We start from the raw sequence: 13,369 nt of genomic DNA, 5'->3' as shown, positions 1-13,369 counted from the left end.
CCATTGATCATGACGCTGCGGTTTTTTTCCCTGTCGATTTTCGTCAACCTCTCGACTACGGTTAAGATATTCAGAAATCCGGCTAATTTACGTGAGCGCTAGGAGCTGTTTAAATGCACTTGAGCGCCGATACCACAATATTGAACTGCCTTTAGTCCCACATTAAGATTTGAAAGTTTTTAAACATTTTATTGTTTGTTTTATAGTCTTCATGGTTTCCAACGTCCTTTTGGTGCCATAAGCCTTACATTGAACGGTTAATATCGTGAAGAGATCAAGGCGTAACATGCCATGATTTGCTAAAGTGCTACCTGCTAGTTCCTACTTCCTAGTTGTTGTTAGTTGTTACTTGTTAACTTGTTAGTTTGTTAGTTTGTTAGTTTGTTAGTTTGTTAGTTTGTTAGTTTGTTAGTTTGTTAGTTTGATAGTTGTTACTTCGGGGCGGCACGTAGTCGCTTGGAAGGTGTACTGTTTAGCACCCACCAGCTCACTCCAACGGCAATAAGTGAAAACTAAGGGGAAAAAAAAGTAATACGAGCTAAAAGGGCTCGGTCAGTTGTATTTGTGTTGTAAAGTTTAATTTTTAAGGTGTTGTTGTCATTTTCTGATCAAAGGACGTATTGCAAAGTGTATGGAGTGATTGAGAACCATATAGATTTTACGTGTTAAACAAAAAATCAAGATAGGTGTGGCCTAACTTGTTACCCTACTTGTCGGCGATCATCAAAATTACTTTTGTGGAATACATGTAGGCCTAATCACTTTTTTCATCAAATCGAGTGAAATATTAGCAGAAACAAAAGTCTATAATTTTTTTGGAGTACACTAATGTTGGGATATCCTCCAGACACATTGGGTGTGTGTACCCCAATGGATGGGATGGATGAGCAACCAATTCACCATCCCAACAGCTATGACCTAGACTCAAATGACTATCACCCTAAAAGGAATCTGAGGAGGGGATTTTCAGCACGTTTTGCTCAAAACCCTCTTTTTGGAACCCCTAGCAGAAAGAAGAATGACAAGTTTTCTTCGAGGAGGACGTCCATCAGCAATTTGACTACTATTGAAAGCAGCGTTGTAGGTGCTGGTAATGTCAATACTAAGAATAGTAACAGCAAGAGGGCTGGAGGCTTTCTCTCAAAAGTCCTTCAGCAGATGTCTGTCTTGACGATAAACCATGCTAGCCAAAGGAAGAGGCGAAAAAATAGTGAAGAAGAACTAGAAGAGGACAGTGCTATTCCAGTTGTTCCAATACCCCAGTCTATATCTCATTCCAGTCATTTGGATCACACCAATGGAAACAGACCAAAAGCCACCACCACTACGAGAAAGTGCAGTACTCTTCCAGCAAGGCTAGATTACACTCCCGGAGTCATAGGTTTACGCAATCACGGCAATACTTGCTTTATCAACGCCGTACTGCAATGTCTCAACCATACAGATCTACTGGCCGAATACTTTGTCACTGATCAGTACCAGTCGGATCTGAATCGGCGAAGCCGTTTGAACATTCGCAAATTTGGTGGTACAAAGGGTGAAATCACGGAACAGCTTGCTGAGTTGCTTAAGGCCCTATGGTCTAGTCAGTACGAACCGGAAATGACTTCTAAATTGAAGGCAGTTATCGATAAATACGGGACACAATATCGTGGAGCGGCGCAGCATGATGCCCAGGAATTTCTGCTATGGCTGCTCGATAAGGTTCATGAAGACCTTAACACCGCCACAAAGAAGAAGTACAAAAAAATTAAGGTAATTATTTGATAAACTGCTTTCAGTTTTCTATTTACTTATCCTTTATCTGTTACCCCATTTTTCAGAATTCGTATGGAAGGCCAGATGAAATCGTTGCTGCTGAAACGATGGCAAACCACCTGCGATGCAACTCCAGTTTTGTTCATCAGCTGTTTCAAGCGCAGTTTCGGTCATCACTTACTTGCCCTCATTGTCAAAAGCAGAGTTCCACCTTCGATCCTTTTCTCTGTGTTTCTTTACCAATGTAAAAATATTGGTATTTTTACTTTAGCGAATGATTTCTTACTAATATTATTATTTTTTGGTAGCCCTCGCAAGCGGACCCAAAATGTTTACGTGAATGTTGTTTATCTCTGTCAACAACCTAGACAAGTATGACGACCATATCACTTTATAAAGAAGTACTAATTACAGATTGTTTCCTTTAGGTACGGATTGGCTTATGTATGAACGGCCAGGCAGATGTTAAGGAATTGAAGGAAGTCCTATCTTCGGATACAGGGATTGATTTCCATCGAATGCTGTTGACCGAAATTGACGAACAAGGGTTCCTACGTACTCATAGTGGTATTGTTTTTATTCCGTAATGCGTATCTCCTAAATTATGTGTTTTTTTTTTTTCACGTGAAACTAGATAATCAACCAATATCGGTACTAAGAGAGACTGACCCGCTTTACTGCATCGAGCTTCCCGATATTAAGGAGCCTTGTGAAGAAGATGGAGCATTTATAGTTCTTTGCTGGATTAATGTACTGGTCGACGTGCATAGCCAGACACGGATAGGCAGTTGCTATACCATGCAAGTTTCCAGGGAAATTTCTTTTGAGGACCTTCAGAAGCTATTGCTCAAAGAAATGGCATCAGTCGTCCACCATCAAGTTATTTGCCAGAAACAAGAGGTGTGTGTAATGCATAATGCATAATGAACAATAACTCAGTCTCTATAGTTTTGTTTTCTTAGGAGCCATTATTCAATATTCGAATCATTGACGGTGTATGTCGCTTCATCGACTCTGAAGAAGGGGAAGATGGCCCTCTCTATCTGGATGCGACTGTCGATCATCCTTTGTACACTGAGGCAGTTGACGCTGCCCTTAGTCTGTGCGATCCAGAACACGGAACACCACTGCACGTTAAAATTGTTCTCGAATGGGACCCGGATAGCAAAGAAAAGTACGTTTCAAACACAGGATTGATTTTTAGAAAACCAATTGGATCTGAAAAATACCCCTTTCCTTTTTTCTTTTTTTTTTTTTTGTGCTATAGAGCAATTGTTAATGATGAAGATGTGATTGAAGAACATTCCAGTGTTGGCCAGCTCAAGGCTACTAATGAAGAATGCACGTCAGTAACTTTGGAAGAATGTTTCCAGGTAATGAACAATGAGCAACTTGATTCGTAATTTTCGTCCTTATATTTGGTTTTCATTCAGTTATACACCCAAGCGGAGCAACTAGGTCCTGAGAATGCATGGCATTGTCCATCTTGTAATCGTAAACAAGAAGTAGTCAAGCGTTTAGCCTTATGGTCCTCTCCGGATATTCTCATAGTTCATCTCAAACGCTTTAAGCAGGTATTAGCATTACGTAGTTCTTCAAAATTAACAACATTCTTAGCCTATCTGCTTTTATAGTCGGCCAAACAGAGAACTATGTCTAAATTGTCGGTGATGATTGACTTTCCGGTGCATGGGCTTGATTTAACTAACCACTTGGCGTCACGGTCCCATTCCTCCCATTTGAGCAGTCAGGAAATCCAAAGTAATTCTATTCACCGCCTTATATTAGTCGATTTCTTCCGTTTTTTTTAACCCTTTCTTAATAAATCATCATTTGCTATAGGTAATAATGGATATATCAATCAAAACCCTAGTGGAGTCGGATGGCGCTCGCTGTGGTCACCTCTCAGAATGCGTTCTTCTTTTCGATCCTCAACTATCGCTTATAACTCCCACAACACTGAATGCCTGCCCAACAACCCGTCTAATCGAAGGGGATTAGATGAACATGTTTACGATCTTTACGCGGTCTGCAATCACCACGGTACTGGACTCGTTGGTGGTCACTATACTGGTAAAGGTCTCACCATAAAACCATCCTATTCTATGAATTAATATATCCTTGCTCTCAAGCTTACTGTCGCAATCCAACTGATGGTATGTGGTATCTATTTGATGATGCACATGTGTCACGGGTCAAAGAATCAGATATCGTGACCACTTCAGCTTACATACTTTTCTATCAACGGCGCTGCCTCTCGACATCATCGGGATCAAGTGAGGCATCAAGTAGTAGTAGTTCAGGTTCTGAACACTGGGCTTTTCGGTTACCGCGCGGAGAGGCACGTTCTCAGCTATCCGCATCCAATTCAAGGTGGGTTCTAATAATTCTGTTAATTTATATCGGTTAACTAACCACCTTGTTTCGGTGGCATAAAGGAGGGGTTCCACCGAGAATTTCAGTCGCAAGGATCGACTATATTCCACTCTGCCAGCAGGCAATGGTGGTCGAGGGGTCAGAAGCGCTAGTCTTGCTCGATATGAAGAAACTACTGACTGGTCAGATGACGACGCAGTTGCCTTGAATGGAGACTGGGTAAACTATGATTTTCAAACTAGTCCCGCTTCTTTTCGTACATTTAAAAAAATCTAGTTTGTTTTATGTTTCCGTTACGTCGCACTGTTCATTTAATAGCTCTCTTTTAGGGTACGCCAGAAGCTCCGCGACGCAATGATAGCTCTCAGACGCAACATTAAATAAGAAACACCCTCCGTTGATTCCGCCAAGAAAGACGACCATTCTAAATTGATTTCTCATGACCGTGTACCTCTTGTAAGTTGACGATTGCCCTAGTCTCTTATCTGTCTCTCTATTCATATACAGTTTGAAAATACAGCACCCGAGGCCTTTTGGTTACGTTTTCTTGAGTTTCTCATTCAATTTATTTTTTGCTTTTTATTATTGATTGACAACCATGTAAAATGGTAAATTAAATTAATAAGGCGGCTCATTGGTTGCATGGCTCACTTGATATTATATTAATTATTAAAGACCAGACTATTTTCAATGGGATGGACATATCAATGTCTTTGTTCAGCCTCTTAACTGTCTCAAAAACAAGATTGTACCCTTACATCTATCGTGTGTACAAATTGCGCGCCTTAGTTTCATGTGTATGTGTAACTATACGTGTTCGTCAGAAAGACATTGAGGCAATACATGTTAGAAACGATGTTGGGAAAAAATTATGTTTAATGAAATGTTATGTCAATACAATGAAAAATCATGTTGCTTGAGTTCCAGGTGCTTGAGGAGCTTGTGGTCTTCCTGGCATACCAGGTTGCATTCCCTGTTGCATACCAGGCATCCCTGGCATTCCAGGCATTCCTGGTCTCATCATCATATGGTGCATTGGTCCCCCTGGACCAGGGCCCATCATCATAGGACCCATAGGATTCATTGGTCCTCCTGGTCCCATCTGGCCCATTGGTGGACGTGGACCACCAGGCATACCCATTGGACCTCCAGGACCCATCATTGGTCCACCTGGTGGACCTCCCATCATAGGACCTCCTGGACCCATCATTTGTGGTCCTGGTCCTGGTGGTCTTGGTGGCACTTTAAATATACGGTAGAGTTATAAAGATAATAAAAGTGAAACAAAAATGTACTATCCGTACTTCCAGGTAAGTTCAGATTTCCAGGAGGTGGCATGGCAGCACCACCTTTCATAATTCCTTTCTTGTATGCTTCAACTGTAAGATAATTTGAAATATGTAATATGTAAACAAATGATCAGAATGAATAAACAACTTACTGGTTGCGTCAATCAGACTTTGAGCTTGATCTTCCATCCATTTTTGGTAGTAAAATTTTACATTCTCTTTGTGCTTTCTTCCAGAACAATGTGTTTTTCGTACCGAAGGCTTCAAATAAATCAAAATGTGGTTAGTTGAATATCAGATTAAAGAAAATTATCAATTACGTATTACCGAATCATGAGTTAAATAAGTATCGCAATAGTCGCAATAGTATCTGGAAAATAAAAACAATAACCATGTAAACATAATCTTCACGTTTTATATTAATGCTTAGTATAACAAATTCACTTACTTTGGCATGGTAGAAATGAATTTAACTACTATTTTTGACGTAAAGAAATCTTCAAAAGACTTTGAACAGAAACTAAGAAACTCAAAACTAACGCTGTCGGCTGCCGGACATTTCCCACAGCACCTAGTGCTATTCACAAGAACTAACTTTTGTAATACAAAGCCATCTGCTGACCATATTTTGAATTGTCAAGAAGTGCTATTGCCCCGTAGATACCAGTTGGTGCTGGTGTGGTGATTATGTTGTACGAGGTAATTAGTTTAGTACATAGTATTAAAAGACTTCCCTTAAGAAAATTTGCAGTTGTGGACTTTCTTTAGATGACTCTTGTATTGTAAATATTTCCCTGCTTCTTGGAACAAGGAACATAGGATGTCTTGATGCCAACTTAGTTCTCCCTGGAAATATGATAAAAAGATGTTTAAGGTATTTGACAAATGTGTAGTCATGTTACAAAAGTAACTCTTTTGGTATTCTTAAATTAGCAGAAAAAACCCTTAACTTGAGGGTTATAAAAGTATAAAACTAATTCCTCGTGGCCTTTTTATTCACGCATGCGCGATAGTTCGTGAGCAGACGAACCACTGAAAGAGTTTTGCGCAGTCTAGTTGCATCCAGCCAAATAGAGCAAGGGCGAAACGCGTACCCCCTTCTGATTTACGAACGCACCTTGCGCGTGGCGGCCATGTTTGTATCTTGAGAGTTTTCTGCGGTTTTTTTGTCCTACTATTCCTTATGTGATTGGAACTCCGTCTTCTAAGAATATTCACAAAAAATATTTGCGTAACAGTTGGATTATCTAAAACTACATCATTACAAAGGTAAGTAAGCAAGCTACATTTCTATATAAAATTTATCGTTAAAAAACATGCAAGTATTAATGTAAATTTAATTTACATTAATGTGTTTACAGTTTCACGATGTGCTGCATAGTAAAAGGATGCACTCGAAGTAGATTAACTAATAACGACGCAAGGTTTTACTCCATTCCCAAAGTGAGAAATGACGAAACAGAGTTGTTGGTGGAAAGAAGAGCTCTTTGGTTAAAAAGAGTTAACATTAAAGAAAAACAACTGCTTGTTTCTGGTAAAGTTTGCGACAAGCACTTCATTTTAGGTATAACTATGACATTTAAAATAAACTTACCATGTTTTACTTGTCAATTTGTAGCTAATACTTTCCTTTATATTCATAATAGGCAAACCTAGTTATGAACGTGATATATCTAATCCAGATTGGGCACCAACTTTGTTATTAGAAAACAACGAACAGCTTTCAGCAAACAGGTGTCAGAGAAGATATATACATAGCCAGGCTAGAGGTTTGTGGTTGAAGTTCAAATATATTTCTGTTGTCATCAATAACACTAGTTTACAGCATTATTAGATATTTCAGCAAGGTTTGCTAGGAAAGGAACTATTTGCTTTGAAGAGCCTGAACAGCAGATTGAGATTGATTCAAGACATGATGATTGAAGTAATTCTCCATTACTTTCATTGCTATTGATTATGGCAAGCGATTCGACACACGAACTACCAGACGGAGACTGAGACTGAGAGTCTTGGGAAACACAGGAACCTAAAATGTATATGGAAGAAGAATAAATAAGAAGTATTTTAAACATGTGCCTGATAAGCTAGTTTCATTACTGTTCAGACTTATAATGGAATCAGGTGATGAGATGGATTGAAGATTTTTGTTTATTTCATTATCTGGATCAGACATCTCCATTTGTGTCTGCTGTTCAGGCTCTTCAAGCTAGCTGCAAGCAGTGGAACAAGGCAAGAGAGGGTAGAGTTACTGCCAGTAAAGTTTACGACGTGTCAAAAACCAACCTGAGTAATCCTTCGAAATCCCTATTACAACAAGTGGCGTACCCAACGGATTGTGCGTTCCGCTCAAAAGCCACAGAGTATACTAATTTTAAACCAATTAACTATAATAATGTAATTAAATATTACTTTTATTGTGTATTTTTAGCTGGGGGATAAAGCACGAAGGGGCAGCAATAAGGAGATTCAAACAATATATGAAAGAGGCAAACTTACATACCAACTTTGAGATACATGGCGCTGGCTTGTATGTTTGTCCTTCACATGGATATTTGGCGGCAACCCCTGATGGAATTTTCAAATGCGCTTGTCACGAAGATGCTGTGATGGAAATGAAATGTCCCTATTCTCACAGGAATAATACTTCAGGCGAAGCTGCTACTCCCGATACAAAGTTCTGTCTGACCGTAGACGACAATGGAATATTACAACGAAAACGATGTCAGCCCTACTTCTATCAGGTGAAAGTCTAGTTTTACTCACCATTGCTTTGTGCAACTTAAAATGATTTTGTTTGTGAATCAGGTTCAGCTACAGATGTTGGTTTGTGAACTCAAGCGATGTTTCTTTTGCATTTATACGTTGAAAGACTTTGGTTGCTTCTTGATTAATTTCCAAGAAGAATTTGTTTATGAAACACTTGTATCAAAATCAAAATTGTATATTCTACAGGTTGTATTACCTCTTAAAAGCAAATTCTTAAAAGCAAATAGTTCCTTTCCTAGCAAACCTAGCTGAAATATCTAATAATGCTGTAAACTAGTGTTATTGATGTCAACAGAAATATAATTGAACTTCAACCACAAACCTCTAGCCTGGCTAAGTATATATCTTCTCTGACACCTGTTTGCTGAAAGCTGTTCGTTGTTTTCTAATAACAAAGTTGGTGCCCAATCTGGATTAGATATATCACGTTCATAACTAGGTTTGCCTATTATGAATATAAAGGAAAGTATTAGCTACAAATTGACAAGTAAAACATGGTAAGTTTATTTTAAATGTCATAGTTATACCTAAAATGAAGTGCTTGTCGCAAACTTTACCAGAAACAAGCAGTTGTTTTTCTTTAATGTTAACTCTTTTTAACCAAAGAGCTCTTCTTTCCACCAACAACTCTGTTTCGTCATTTCTCACTTTGGGAATGGAGTAAAACCTTGCGTCGTTATTAGTTAATCTACTTCGAGTGCATCCTTTTACTATGCAGCACATCGTGAAACTGTAAACACATTAATGTAAATTAAATTTACATTAATACTTGCATGTTTTTTAACGATAAATTTTATATAGAAATGTAGCTTGCTTACTTACCTTTGTAATGATGTAGTTTTAGATAATCCAACTGTTACGCAAATATTTTTTGTGAATATTCTTAGAAGACGGAGTTCCAATCACATAAGGAATAGTAGGACAAAAAAACCGCAGAAAACTCTCAAGATACAAACATGGCCGCCACGCGCAAGGTGCGTTCGTAAATCAGAAGGGGGTACGCGTTTCGCCCTTGCTCTATACTAGTAGAACCCGAAACATTGTTTTGACAAGTTCTGTCATGTTGGGGTTGCAGGTTTTCACAAAAGACCAAGTAAGTAACGAGTTTGATCGTGTTAAATGTATGATTTTTTTATTCGAGTGTATTTATGTGTCAGAACTGAAATCGTACTTTTAGAACTTTTGGCACTTCCACTTCCTTAGAGAAAACTTGTCTTGCTAGGGAAGAGCCGAACTTTTAAAGCACCGCATAACTTTTATTAAAAATAGTTTACTTTTACAGCAATAAAAATCTTGTTAACCATTTAAAGCAGAACAAAGCTCATTTTTTAGATTAACGGAATTTCAACTTCTGGTTTTACTTCCGGTTTTAAAATGCCAAATAACTCTTTATTTGTAGGTCTATCAGAAAAAAGATTAACATTTTCGTGATCCTCGTCAAATTTGAGGTCGATTGCATGTATCAGCTCAAAATACCTGAAAATCGGCAAAAATCGCTAATTTTCCTGAACAATCGCGATTTTGGTTAAACTCGACTTTTGGCTAAAAACACGCCATTCCAACCCTAAATTTGATAAGGATCACGAAAACCCAACTCGTTTTGTTATGGGATCATTATTACCGGAGATATTGGCTATTTCCGGTTACTTCGGGGAAATTTTCGTGGCAATTTTCAAAAATTAAAAAATGAGCTGTATTATTCTAACAATTTCAAATTTTTTTCTTGCATGCATTAGGGTGTTGCAGCTTTTATTCCGTGTTTTTCTTGCTATCAACAGTACAGGCTGACCAACGACAGTTTTAGCTACAAATATTTGACGCCTCGTCTTGCAACTAGCTGTTGATATTCTAGGTTTTTTAAATTTAAAATTGGAATCAACTGTCTGAGGTTAGTAAAGTTCAAGCACTAAAAAGCTAGAATTGTACTGATCTAAAAGTAAAATCTATTTTCTTTGTGGGTTCCATGCGGAAAATCTAGATGTCGTTACCCCTGGCAAACGGGAGGCGCTAACGTCTGCTAACGTCAAAATTGTCTATTTCCCCCCGTCAGCTAAGGAGTACAAAGTACCTATATTATAGTCTTTCTTTTCCTCTTAGTGTCACCTTAGTTAGACTTGTAGTTACTTGTCTCATCATTCTGGATTTACGCAACAACGACATTTGGTGTTGCACGTTTCTTCGCTGTTTTATTGTCCTTTGTATAGAGCGTAAGTTCTTCTAATAGACCAACATATCTGCGAGCAAGGATCTGCTTAGGGACAGTGAGACATCAGCGAATACAACAACGGAACCATATCCAAATTGTAGCACAAAACTTGTACAGCTGTGATACCTCCCAAACACCTATGCAGTTTGGAATGCTTGTCAGGCGAATGGTACAGTAACATCCCATAAATATCAATCAACTGCCTTATTCACTTTTTTATTTTGTTTTTCTAGCAGATTAATGTAAAAGATGTCAAATGTTAGACATGTGGAAAAGGCCTGATAGGATGTGTGGGCGCCTTTGGTAACATAGATTGGAACTTATGATTTTTCATGTTGGCTACACCAAGGCAGTAATAACTGTGCTGCAAACAATCTGCAAAACATGCTTGTCTGTCCATCTCAGTGATGAGATGGCAAATTTGTTGAGTAAATCTGACTAAGGAAGCAAATCTGAGAAGTGTTCCTAAAAGTAACTTGTCCCAGTGTGATTTTCATAGCAGCCCATCATTTGTTCCAAAGATTTTTTTATGAAGCTACAACATAGGAGGTTGGCCACTTCTTACAGTAGAAAACCATTTGGGGTGCACCATTTAGATAAATGATCAAAGATTTATTATTTTGTAGGTCTTTACCCAGTAAGCATCATACAGGGAGCTCCTATGTATGAAAGGAACTTTCTTCAGTATTGATACTGGGATAAATGACTTTGTTCTCATCAACTTTCAGTTTAAAGAAACCATTAACTCCTCAAAGACCACAAGTACACCTGTTACCACCACCCGGTTCCAAATCGATGATTGCTTGGATTCTAGAAAAAAACAATGCTCGGTAAAGTAAATTTTACAGTTGCCAACCCCAATAGTTCCGCACTGTAATAAAATCTCGGTCAGTGACTCGGTGTCGCCAACGTGATACAAAGTTATTCAACTCTTTACATCAAACCTGTTGAGAAGGATGCCCCAGGCTGGACACTATTACTCCAATTGAAAATGAATGGACACAGGTAACAAGTTTAGAGAGACTTTTATCAGATCACCTTGCAACCTCTTACTTTCATTTGAAAGTAATTCAAGTAGGTCGTCCTAATGCAATAATAATTTCCGATTTAATTTTTTGATTTAGTTCATTTATAGCACTCATGCAAGATGCAACCACCATTTAGACATCTTAAAAACGTATTTTAGGATATGCAAACTATGGCACTTAATTTTTATATAATATAACCTTCCATACGTCACTTTTATTGTAGCTGACAGTGACTGTAATTATGGCTTACTTAGCCCATGCTTATCCAGAGCTGCCTTGTTGATCCCCGCCCTAAAAACTATCATCTTCAAAAGCTTCCAGGTTTGTTGTGGTCGTAGAACAGCAGACGACGAAGGTGGGGAAGCAACAAAGCAAATAAGAAATTCATTCATTTCGTTTGAAGTACGTACTACTCGATTTGATCAGTTCAAAGCGGCATTGTACCATCGGACAGAATCCAAACGGTTGATGCATTGAAAATGTCGGAGCTCTGTTGATGAATTTTCACCAGCACTCTTCCACAAGACGCGCGCGAAGCAAACGATAGCAAAGGAGATATGGACTTGAAGTGGTTGTTTACCACCCGTGGCTTTCCCGCATCCCAGGATTAGTCTTGTACACCTTTTGCACTTGTACAGAGCGTTCGGGAACGAAATTAGTTGTGGATGGGTTTGCTGTTGACAAGCAAGGTTTGTTATCAAAAAGCATGCTGTACGTTACAAACCCCCATTTTGATACTTTTCTTTTCTACAGGGAAGGATTTTTACTACCAAACTAGATAGGAATGAAATTTGTTGTGGCTGGTTTGGTTGTTGACAAGCAAGGTTTATTATCAAAAAGCATGTTGTACATTATGAACCCACTTTCATACTTTTCTTTTTTACAGGGAAGGATTTTTTTACCAAAGTAGACAGGATATTTATTCTTAATCCCACAATGTCTTGGTAATAAATCGTAAGAAAATGCCAAAAAGATTTCACCGTATTAATAGATGTATCAGCAAAATTGTAATACTAACTCGTGTTTTTTCGTTTAATGTAGACTACAAATCATGCTGAATTAGAATAGTATGTTGATCGAGGCTGGGTGCCAAAGCAATGGATGATAATTGTAAGCGCGATTGGAAATATCCATGATTTATTAACGTTCTCTCATGTTACGGTATTTTATTAAAGACAAATTGAAGTGTATATCTGGGCTCCCTTCTTTTCTGTGGCCCCGTTTCCCCTTGACTCGTAATAAGCCCGTAGGGGGTCATGCCCCTACTGTACGGTATATATAAAAACAACATATATCGAGGTTTGGAGGGCTCTGGCCGGAAAGGGGACGTGGGGGTCCTCATAGTTCGATGAAATGCTTATGGAGGGCTATGTCGCTACCCACAAATCCGAATTAAAGGTTAATCGCTCCTGTAAAAATGTTCCAAATCTTCAGCTCTTCTTCCGGCTTCTCTTAGCCAAGCACTGGGTAATCTCCCCGGTGAGTCAATTGAGGCAGTGTCTCCCCCTGCCTTGGTTGACAGCAATTTTTGAAATGGTTATTCAACCTTTTAAAAGTTGCAAAATATTTGTTCATGTGGAGAATTATCAATACAAATTTTGTTTTACATTAATTTTGAAAAATTTGTTTTTCGTACTTACTTTGTTTTCACACTCTATACATTCCTGACATTTACACTTTTTTCTTTTAAGGATTGGGCTCTTAACACTGCTGAGATGGCCACTGATGTGCAGTTCTTGTACTGCGAATTCCCGGATTGCCTTTGAATTATTGCCGATGACATCTCAATTCTGTAGTTGGTAGATATCTGTTCAACATAGTTGAAACTTCATATTTACCAGAGTTTTGTTTACCTGTAGAATATTTTGTAATATTGATAATTCATTAATAATTATTATTATTCAATCTTTGTATATATTGGATTATCCGGTGTATTGAAGTAGTTT

The 13,369-nt window shown here is 38.3% G+C and overlaps 2 protein-coding genes and 1 non-coding gene across 23 annotated transcripts; 2 read left to right on the top strand and 1 right to left on the bottom strand.

The window, feature by feature from the left end:
* Window positions 1-460: 460 nt before the first annotated feature.
* LOC116925231 (ubiquitin carboxyl-terminal hydrolase 31) lies at window positions 461-4,674 on the top strand. The gene is made up of 13 exons (XM_032931901.2): window positions 461-1,755; window positions 1,824-2,002; window positions 2,067-2,130; window positions 2,187-2,325; window positions 2,393-2,658; window positions 2,721-2,932; window positions 3,026-3,131; window positions 3,192-3,332; window positions 3,393-3,519; window positions 3,601-3,831; window positions 3,891-4,131; window positions 4,197-4,353; window positions 4,464-4,674. The coding sequence occupies exons 1-13, from the start codon at window positions 829-831 to the stop codon at window positions 4,512-4,514; spliced, it is 2,841 nt and encodes a 946-aa protein (XP_032787792.1). The 5' UTR covers window positions 461-828; the 3' UTR covers window positions 4,515-4,674.
* Window positions 4,675-4,918: 244 nt separating this feature from the next.
* Window positions 4,919-6,047, bottom strand: LOC116925234 (U1 small nuclear ribonucleoprotein C). Its single transcript, XM_032931905.2, has 5 exons — window positions 5,872-6,047; window positions 5,751-5,793; window positions 5,576-5,684; window positions 5,439-5,513; window positions 4,919-5,376 (listed from the first exon to the last, which is right to left on the bottom strand). The coding sequence occupies exons 1-5, from the start codon at window positions 5,877-5,879 to the stop codon at window positions 5,042-5,044; spliced, it is 570 nt and encodes a 189-aa protein (XP_032787796.1). The 5' UTR covers window positions 5,880-6,047; the 3' UTR covers window positions 4,919-5,041.
* Window positions 6,048-6,078: 31 nt separating this feature from the next.
* On the top strand, window positions 6,079-12,613 carry LOC116934541. Of its 21 annotated transcripts, none has more exons than XR_006648476.1 (19): window positions 6,079-6,122; window positions 6,192-6,297; window positions 6,360-6,692; window positions 6,785-6,987; window positions 7,070-7,192; window positions 7,249-7,783; window positions 7,852-8,164; window positions 8,229-8,686; window positions 9,077-9,282; window positions 9,926-10,077; window positions 10,168-10,253; window positions 10,394-10,564; window positions 10,629-10,944; window positions 11,022-11,225; window positions 11,288-11,778; window positions 11,850-12,112; window positions 12,177-12,247; window positions 12,310-12,367; window positions 12,465-12,613. It is a non-coding gene; the product is annotated as an uncharacterized LOC116934541 (transcript). The 21 variants fall into 21 exon arrangements; XR_006648474.1 differs by having other exon boundaries at window positions 6,357-6,692; XR_006648481.1 differs by having other exon boundaries at window positions 6,081-6,122; window positions 6,437-6,692.
* Window positions 12,614-13,369: the final 756 nt, after the last annotated feature.

This window comes from Daphnia magna, linkage group LG6, assembly GCF_020631705.1.
Source record: "Daphnia magna isolate NIES linkage group LG6, ASM2063170v1.1, whole genome shotgun sequence".
NCBI classification, from domain to species: Eukaryota; Metazoa; Arthropoda; class Branchiopoda; order Diplostraca; family Daphniidae; genus Daphnia; species Daphnia magna.
The sequence above is the reverse complement of the archived record's forward strand: the minus strand, read 5'-3'. Positions and strand labels throughout refer to the sequence as shown.